The sequence below is a fragment of the Cornus florida genome, unplaced genomic scaffold, assembly GCF_030987335.1.
Source record: "Cornus florida cultivar Cherokee Brave unplaced genomic scaffold, ASM3098733v1 CherokeeBrave_3.0.0_Hap2_Chr06, whole genome shotgun sequence".
Classification (NCBI taxonomy): Eukaryota; Viridiplantae; Streptophyta; class Magnoliopsida; order Cornales; family Cornaceae; genus Cornus; species Cornus florida.
This window is the reverse complement of record NW_026775576.1, coordinates 47,288,508-47,298,907: the sequence shown is the minus strand read 5'-3', so window position 1 is coordinate 47,298,907 and position 10,400 is coordinate 47,288,508. Positions and strand designations below refer to the sequence as shown.

At 34.9% G+C, this 10,400-nt stretch overlaps 1 protein-coding gene across 1 annotated transcript; it reads right to left on the bottom strand.

Annotated features, from left to right (window-relative positions):
* Positions 1-3,892: 3,892 nt before the first annotated feature.
* LOC132314047 (disease resistance protein RUN1-like) lies at positions 3,893-10,008 on the bottom strand. The gene is made up of 7 exons (XM_059812966.1): positions 9,497-10,008; positions 8,778-8,963; positions 6,427-7,516; positions 5,973-6,263; positions 4,921-5,871; positions 4,246-4,819; positions 3,893-3,957 (listed from the first exon to the last, which is right to left on the bottom strand). The coding sequence occupies exons 1-7, from the start codon at positions 9,997-9,999 to the stop codon at positions 3,893-3,895; spliced, it is 3,660 nt and encodes a 1,219-aa protein (XP_059668949.1). The 5' UTR covers positions 10,000-10,008.
* Positions 10,009-10,400: the final 392 nt, after the last annotated feature.

Sequence of the window (10,400 nt, the reverse complement as noted above, 5' to 3'; positions counted from 1 at the left end):
AAGCCAAACATAAATATTTAATTAACTAAAATAATATATATGTTCTGAAAGAAAGAAAGAAAACCAGTCTTCTTCATTTCAAATGTTTGAATATGGTGTCATGATTTCTTTTGGTGACGGGATGTCAATGACCCAAGATATTGAGTTAATACGAAGAGTAGATCTTTCAATGTACGTTTATTATAATGCTTGCTTTGCTTGGTTTAATTTTGACAACTTTACAACTTACTTTATATTCTCTGACTTCAACTGTTACATCTTTGTAGGTCAAAGCTAGGATTGCGGTTGCCGTTACTTTTTTTGTTGCTGTTATATTTTTTGTATGGCTCATGAAGAAGTTGCATATATGTAATGGAAGAGAGAGCTAAAACAGAGCAAGAAGCTATAAGATTTTTTGTTTTATTTTGGTATGGCATTAGAAGCTAGATATTTGTATATGGTTAATTTTTGTATAAAACAATGATTTGGAGTTGGTTATATATATATATATATATATATATATATATGATGTTATTGGTTAGTTGTAAGTTATTTTGGTTATGATGCTATTTTTAATTTATTTAGTGTAGGCTTCTGGAGTCCTTGCAAGGCTAGTAGTAGGGAAAAAAAAGGCCTGGTGGGGGCTGCACTATTTTTTTTTTTTAAATTATATAACACTTTCTACCACGGTTTTGAACCGTGGTAGAAAGCCCTTTTTCAACCACGGTTCTGCACCGTGGTAGAAAGTCAATTTTCTACCACGGTGCGGAACCGTGGTAGAAAGAACAACTTTCTACCACGGTGCGAAACCGTGGTTGAAAATAGACTTTCTACCACGGTTTTGCACCGTGGTAGAAAGTCTTTTCCACCGTGGTAAAAAGTCATTTTTCTTGTAGTGATACTAGAATAGTTTTAACTTTGTAACCAAACACAACAGAAGATAAGATTAACTTTGTAACCAAACACAGAAGATAAGATAAGATTACAATCTTATCTTTAATCTTATCTTTCTATCTTCTTCCTCGGTCTTCCCAAGTTTGGTCTTTCCAAGTTTGACTGTCTCTCTCTCTCTCTCTCTCTCTCTCTTCAAAATTGAATTCCTCTTTTATTAACCAATAACCACTCACTCAGAGGAAGAAAAAGGCGATCAAGCCTTTGGTTGAGATCTGTTCGCAACTAGACAAGAGAGACTTTAGTAGAATCGGAATTCTTGCCGCACGCCATCTCCTCCTTCTCTTAACTTTCTATCTTCCTTCTCCTCCATCAATAACCAACCAGAGCATGATTCTTCATCATCTCTTTGTTGATTTCCCTTCTCCCTTCCAGTTTCTCTCTCATCCCTTCCATTTTTTTTATTAATCTGAACTGCCGTGTCCTACACCGGTGTCCTCCGATGTACCAGCCGTGTCCTTCAGCGTGTCTCGACCGTGTCCTCCGGCGTGTCCGACTTGAAAAAATGAATAAAAAAATAGGACACTGGTAGATCCGTGTCGGACACGTGTCCGGGGCTGGGACACGCGTGTCCGTGTCGGACACGTGTCCAACACCGGTACTTCAGCCCTATAACACGTGTCCGTGCTTCATAGTTTGTAGGTAAAAAAGTAAAGAAGGAAGAAGATTACAAGTGGGCCACAATAGGCTGTTGCAATTCGGTACAAAGGCTTCCACTAATCAAAAGGAAAATTATTATTAGTGGGTGGTTGAAGTTTCTTGCTTAGTCACATAATTTTTGTAACGGTCACTCTTATGTTACGAGTGCACTTTTATTCTCATGCTTTGTGCGCGTATTGGGTCAAATTTTTACTATTTATAACTTAATTATGTCGCTCTCATGTCGCTCTCACATTCTCACTTACAAAATTTACTCTCATTCTCACTCCCATTTTATATGACTTAGGTTTCTGGTCATTGTTATATTTTTCATTGCAATAGTTTTGTTTTTAATGCTCCGGGTCCCTTGCTAAGGTAAAAAATAAAAAATAAAAATAAATAATAAAAACAGATTCCATTTCACTGCTTTTTGTTTTCAAATCAATTTTAATGCTCCGGGTCCCTTGGGTGTGGTGTGGTAGCCTACTGCTTAGGTATTGGTGTTTGTGGCCAAATGATCTAGATTCGAGTCTCTATTCTATATATGTCAAAAAGAAAAAAGCAAAAAAAAAAAAAACCTAACTTGTGAATGAATTATTACTGGGCAAGAAGGTGACAGCGCGTGGCTTATTTGCGGTCTGTTTTTTTTTTTTTTTTAATGATGATGATGATATTTTTGAGAAAATTTAAGCTGATGCCTCAAATAATGGGCATTTTCTGCAAAGTAATGCCATTTTGGTTGATCAAGAGAACTTGCTAACTGTAGAAAATGGGGTATAAAGATGGGACCATATTTACAAGGTCTTACTTATAAAACAACTAAAAATACAATTTCTTGTTTTTTGTTTTTTATCTGGAAGTTCAAGCAATTTGTACATATTGAAAGTATTTTCACTGGTTTCATGAATTAAGGGCCATTAGGAAAGGAAAAAAGATAAAAAGTCCAATAGACAATATAAGATAGGCCCAAATGACATGACTCATTACTTCATTAGAGGTGGTCCAATAGCTCGGCAATTTATGAGTGGCCCTACTCAAGGAATTGCCGTTTGGAGACTGCGGTTGCCGCCAAGGGAAACCTCTTTGGTCGTGGTTTTGATAAATGAATGGATTGGATTCAAAGGAATTTGTAATTCTTGCTTGATTACGGGAGAAAATAATCTGAACAGTAAATTTGTCTTTAAATACAAGTGAACTCTGTTGAACAATTGTTTATAAGAAGCAAAAGGGAAGCTCCCAATGTGAAAAACAAACAAATGATTACTCCATCTAGTCAATGCATAAGACAATATATTTTCAGGCACATTGGGATAAATAGGAAAATGTAAATTTGTTATCTTTTTCATTGTAATATTTTTGTTTTCAACGATGCTGGTCCTTGTGTGTGAAACAGGGTTGCAGATGTGTTCCATTATTTTGTGCATGAATTATTGTTGGGAGAAAAAGTGGTGGCATGTGATTTAGATGTAACTTCGAGTCCAAGTTTATTCATTTATTAAATCATTTAAAAAATATATATATCAAATGTTCATGAAAGCGGGTAAAGTATGTTAGTAAGTGTGAAGATCCTAATTATATGATACAGTAAACTGTCAAATAAAAAAAAAAAAAACTAATTACATAAATTACTGCTATAATTAAAAAATTATTTATATAAATATTGTAGTGAGGGATTGAGAAATTATTAATGTAAATATTTATTTTTAAAATTAAGCATTTATAACACAGAAACTAGGCAAAAGCCATATCACCATATAATGAGAGACCAATCAGTCCATACAACAAACAAACACCCCAAAAGATCAAACACTGATCTAATAACAACCACCAAAAAAAAAAAAAAAAAAAAAAAACCCAAATACAAATAAGATGATATAAGAAGCACATAAACAAACCAAAAAACCCAACTAGCTCTAGAATAGACTAGAAGAAAGCCTATACCACAGTCTGCATATAACCACTGGTTAGTCATGGTTTTAGGCAAACCTCTAAGAGACAAAGCTATATAGCGAACCACATCAATAATTTTAAATTTAAGAGACTGCAAATCTGCAATTTCATGGCTCATCAATCTATTGTTTCTTTCCAACCATATGTAGTACACGGATGCAGCACGCAACCATCTGTTAATCAATTAATATGCAAAAGTCATATATTGTCATGACAACATCAAATCCAGTACTAATACAACAAATTATTTTCCTACCAACAGAACATTTTCATCACAAGTGATCAAATGCTTATTACAAAAGAGCTGCTTCTTGCATTTGGACCATAAAAGTTCAGGGCCACGACTGCCACCAAAGGCCATTCTTGTTCCAATCTAAAGGAAGTTTTGACTATTAATACTAGGCTGCTGCTCCACAAACATAGAACCCTCCTCACAACCTACAAAAAAAGGGATAATCAAATACAAAACAAGGAAAGCAATTTTCTTCAATTTACCTTCTTTTTTTTTTTTTTTCCTTTTTTTGTACTTGTTATTCTACATAAATTTCTTTAAAATTTTCGTTGCTATTTTAATTAAGAGTACACAACTCCAATATAAATGCAATAAAATAGAAAGAAGACCAAAACATTAACTAGTGGAAAAAGCCTACTTTAAACCAGTTTATTTTCTAAATAATAGCTTTGAAGAGAGAGATGAAAGTATGATATATGGCTGGGTGTACTTACCTTGCTCCTCCATTACAAGATGGATACCCCATTTCTTGATCTTCGCTGTCAGTTCTTCGTTCTTGTGATTGCCTTGGACGCATTTGAGGACAATTGATGGATTCTTGTTCAATAGATGTTTAATTGGTCGACAGGCCTTTTCAGACTTACTGTAATATTCTGTTATATGAGCTAATAAGACGTTATTTAACCCATTAGTTCTGTCAAAGGCATTCCACAGTAGACTTTCACAACTACCATTGATTACAAGACGAACTTCATGCGAAGCCACAATTCCATGGAATTCCAAAGCAAGACAGACAACAATTCCCTTGACGTTATCGTAAGAAGGTAGATGATGATCATCCACTCCCAAACACACTGAAGAGATCTCCCCTTCAATTATATTGCCGAACCATGGTGGAATATTCTCACTTATTGGACAAATCATTTGACCGATTTGCAGTTTTACGTTATCGTACGAAGGTAGATGATGATCATCCACCCCCAAACACACTGAAGAGCTCTCCCCTTCAATTATATGGCCGAACCATGGTGGAATCTCACTTCCTGGATAAATCATTTGACCGATTTCCTGTTCCATAAAAATAGATATTGTGAAGCTGAGTTTTTCATACATACAACTATCATATATATATAGAGAGAGAGAGAGAGAGAGGGAGATAGAGATGAAACCTGGAGCTGACTTTGTGAATATATATTTGGCATGTTGTTACTCTGATCCATAACCAATTTGTTGCACCCAGTAAATTTGAACCACCGATAGTTTTGACTCTTTACACATGGTGGAAACCAATACCATTCCAATGATTTGCATCCATTCGCATTCACATACCGTATAGATGACGGTAGTGACGTCAACGTTCGGAGGCTTGTGCAATCTTCCAATTCAAGGCTTTCGAGGTTCGTGAGTTGAATGAAGCTTGCTGGTATGCTTGTGAAATTGTTTTCACTTATATCTAATTCTTCCAATGAGGATAGGCGGCCAAAATCCCTGGGCAAGGATTCTTCTGATAAATTGCATTTATGGAGAAATAAACTCCTTAAAGTGGACAAACCGCAGAGCAGTTCCGTTCCAATGATTTGCATCCATGAATTATCGAGAATAATGGTAGCAATGCTACTCAAGTGCTGAATCGATGATGGTAACTGTTTCATGGCAGTTCCTTGCATCTGAAATTCGTTTAATTCCTTCATTTTCCAAAACATGTTGGTGGGAAGGCTTTTCAGCTTTTTACAGTTTGATAGCATTAAAATACGAAGCCCTCCAAGATGTTCAATTGATGAAGGTAAATCTTTTATTGCAGTATCGTACAAAATGAGTTCTCTTAAACGATCCATATCTCCCTGAATCTCTGGAAACGTCTCAAGTTTTGAGCATCCTCCAAGATCAAAATATTCCAGATTTTTCAACCGAATGATTTTGGGGAGACTCTTCAGTTTTTCACATGCAGAAAGATTCAGACGAACAACCCTTTCATGAACTCCGTCAGAAAGGTGAACCTCAACTAGATTTGCACACTCTGTAAGATTTAAATCCTCGAGAAATGGGAGACTAGACAAATCAATAGTTTTTTCCAAATATGGACAGTAACTTAAATTTAGGAGTTTTAACTTCCCTAGAAACTGTTCAGGAAACAAACAATTCAAGAAATACATTAGTTTAAATAAACAAAACAATATACTATGAATATGTAAATAGTTGGAAAAATAAACTTTGATCATACCTTCATATGACTCAATATTTGTTTGATTCGGCTATCACGAAGGTAAAGATGAACAAGCTTTTGTGGACGGAAGTTAGACGGCAAACATGTCGTCGGGTAACCTTCCCAATCAAGATAAGATAATTCATTTGAAAGATATGTAAGGCGTCCACAAGTTCGTATGCCACTGAGTTTGAGCACTTTAAGTCTCTTCATCTTCGCAAAGATATCAACATTTACAAGTAACCCCTCTGATAGATGGTCATCATCATGAGGCATGTTTAGCATAATCCCTCTAATTGTTTCCGTCGCCTAATTACCAAGAAAATTATGTAAGTTAACACATAGTATTAAAACCTAAAAATAATTATACAATTTTATAGGGGTTTGCATGAAAAAAAAGAAAAAGCAAAACTTATCCTTTTTTGAACTACTTGTCTGTGCAAAGAAACATATATATAGATTTTGAATATACCGTATTTTCTTCGAGTACTTTATAGATGTCTTCATGAAACCATAACCTACTGCGTTTGCCAGGATCATCAGGAGACTCTTGACGAACAATTTCTTTACCCATTTCTTGTATCAAATCATGCATCTGCAACTTGTTGTTTGAGATAGTTACCAAGGACCGTTCAACTAAAATTGGAATTCTTGGATAAAATCCACTACTGCTCAATATATCCATTACTGAATCTTTATGGTACCCATTGAAGAAACAAGCAATATCCAAGAATAAATCCTTCTCTGGATCATTAAGGCCACTGAAACTTATCTTAAGAACATCATGAATATCTCCATTAGGAATTCTTTTCAAATTATCAAGTTCATGTTCCCATTCTTTTGTACTTCTTTTAAATAAAAAAGAGCCCAAAACTTGAAAAGCTAATGGAAGGCCTTTTGCGTAAGTTATTACACAACTTGAGAGTTCCGCATAATCCTTTGGAGGATGTCTCATTGTGAAGGCATGATAACTGAAAAGTTGAAGTGCTTCATCATCATCCAACAACTCAACTTTGTATATATCATGATCAACTTTCTGCTCTACTAATAAACGTTCATTTCTAGTTGTTATGATGATTTTACTTCCAGATCCAAACCAGCCATTTCCTACAGCTAAACTTTCTAATTGATCCGAGTGATCCACATCATCGAGAACAACAAGAACCTTCTTGAAACGAAGTCTTCTCTTTATCACACAGGTTCCATAGTCAACGTTACATATCTTTGAATCTTCTTCCATCAGGATGTCATTCAAGAGTTGCTCTTGGAGACGAGTTAAACCTTGTTGTTCTGAAACTTTTCTCACATCACTAAGAAAACAACAATTTTCAAATTGATCAAATATTCGTTTGTAAACAGCTTTGGCAATTGTTGTTTTTCCAGCTCCACCAGTTCCATAAATTCCCACAATGTGCACATCATTTAACTCATTATCTAGCAAAGTAATCACTTTATTCACACGAGAATCTATCCCCACTTGATACTTGGCAATATCTAATGGTATACGCCCTAATTTTTTTATAATCTCCTGGACAATAATTCGGATAGCCTTCGCCTCATGCCTATCAAGCACAAAGCAAATTCAAAAGATATATCAAGATAGGATCTCATTGTACTAAATGAAAGACAAAAACCAAAGTTATTACGGCTCCGTTTGTTTGAACATAAAATATTTTTTTAAAAATATTTTTTTATTTTTTGGTGTTTAGTTGTCCTAAAATATTTACGAAGAAAAGAAATATTAAAATTTAACAAAATTAATTTATTCATAAATTTTTAACAACTTATTTTACATGTCCCGCCCGATAGACTCGACCTCAACCTCGACGTAGGTCTTTGCCTAACACCGACAAAGTAAAAATAAATGAATATTTTACCTGAAAAAGAAAAATATTTTTTAAAAAGAATATTTTATTTCGAAACAAACGAAGCCTACATGTATTTTTTTTTTTTTTTCCCAATTATTATTGTAAATAGAAATAAAAAATTAGTTCGGTCAGTAGCAACTTTTATATGAAAAAATAATAATAAACAATTTAAACCGTAAATTAAATGGTTAGAAATAGATTAATACATCTAAATGAATGTTGATAACTACATGATGATTATAAAAATAAGTGGAAATATTAACAACTGAAGTCCTGATTTATATAAAATTGTATGTTGGGCGTGGGATGCACAGGTGGTCTCCACTCCCCTAGGCAGTGTGGAGAAGATTATAGTCTCAACGTTACTTCATACTTGTGCTTATTTCAGCCAATTTTCGAACAATACATCAAAATTGAAATGAAGAATGATCATAAGAACCCAAAAGAAAATGAAAAAGGAAATGAAAATTTTATATATATGCGGCGAATATGGCATCCCCTTTAATATTAAATATTAGTTATGGAGCGAGATGCCATATTCGCACTCTATTTTTTTACATTTACATTCCATTTCAAATTTTCTTCTAATACAATTATCAAAAAAGTCATTAAACTTATTAATACATCATATCTTATTTTTATAATAACATATCTATTCTTTTTGGTATCTAAATTTCAACTTTTTTACATTCTTTATTTTCTTTAATACCATTATTTCCGGTCAAAACAGAGAATTTAATTTATTTAAGAATAAAAATTACATAACCTCTTTAAAAATTTCACCCTGAAATAAAAAAATGCTATCAAGTTATCATGTGCCGACTTATTTATTAAGTTGTAAAAATGACAAAATTAACTTTATAATTTAATATTAAATTAAAACTAATATTTATTATTTTGAAATTAAAAAAATACCATTCGTAATATTCATCATCACCGTCGACGTCCGCCCCACCTTACCGTGGGTTCTGGCCATGGAGGATCAAACCCAAAATCCCACATCGCAGAACAAACCCAAAATCCAACATCGCAGACCCACGGCGTCCTGCCGTAGTGGAGGTCGTTGTCCATGGCGCCGTAGTCGGTGACGGAGATGGAGGTAGTAGATTGGGGAATCCGTACTCCAATCACCACCGAATCACTGCTCCCACTCACAAAACCACAACCAAATCAATAACGATCACAGGCGAGCCATATTTGTTACCATGGAGAAACTCGTGATTCGGATCGTTAAGAGCAGAGCCTAACCCTATATTTCAATTACGATTTGGAAGCAATATGGCGGTGATGATGGTGGCGCCCCCACCCTCCTGCCCCGTCAATTGCTTCAAAACGGACCCCTTCTGCGGCGTCACCTACTGGTGCGGGTGCGGCGACGCCATATGCGCTGGCACTTAGGTTTTTTTATTTGTAGAGAAATTGAAGATCAGGAGGATGGTGGTGGTGTTGATTTTTCCCCTTTATTTAATTGTCAAAAGAGATAATTGTGCTCCATGTTTTGCTCAACTATCTCAGAAATGCACATATTTCTTGAAAAGGCAGATTTCAGAAGTAAACTCAAAATTTCTCTTAATTTTCACCGCAAATAAAAATATTATAAAATAAAACAATAAAATTGAAGACTAATAGATGCAGATATATTCAATATTATATTTTGAGTTGGTAAGTAATTACCCATTTGCAATTTTTTTTGGCTCGAATCCGCTTATGTTTGCTGCCTCAACCAAAGCATTTCTCCAGCTTTGCATCTTTTCGTTGTCCTTCCCAAAAGCTTCTTCGTGCTTGCGAAATGCTTCTGCAAAACTCTTCTTTTGTTTCCTTACTCGTGAGGGAGCCACGTTGTAGAAGATAGGCAAAACTGTTTGTCCCATCGTGCTCTTGCATTTAATGATCTCCACTAGTTCATCCAAGCACCAAGTGGAAGAAGCATAGTTTGTTGAGAAAATGATGATTGCAATTCTGGATTCCTTAATAGCCTTGATGAGTTCCTGAGAAATTGATTCTCCTCTCTTAAGTTTCTCATCATCTTTGAAAGTGTAAATTCCTTTATCTTTCAGAGCACTATATAGATGATCCACAAAGTTCTTGCGAGTGTCCTCGCCTCTGAAACTCAAAAAGACATCATAATTCCATCCAGGAGAAGAAGAAGAAGAAGAAGCAGCAGCAGCAGCAGCCATGAGGACTGGGTGATTTTCAAAGCAATTTTGGTACTTGAAATTAAAATCTCTCTCCTCTCTTGTACATGGCTGTTGATGTCTATGTATAATCAATATGTCCAAGGCTCCAAGCAGTTGGTGATTTCAAAGCATTTGCTGGAAACTTTCCACTAAACTTCTTCTACCTTTCGGTGTAATGCAAGTGCTTGGACAAAAAGCATCTCTTTACAAAACAAAAGACTTCCATTAAACAAAAGACGTCCTTTGTATTTTTGTGAGTAATAAAATAAAAAATTGGGACTTTGGTCTTGTAAATCTTCGTGCTATTATAATATTATTCCTCTTTGACAGTGTGTATGTTTGACTGAGACATGGGTGGTTTCAAGTGTCATCATATCCTAGGGACATAAATGAACCGATTT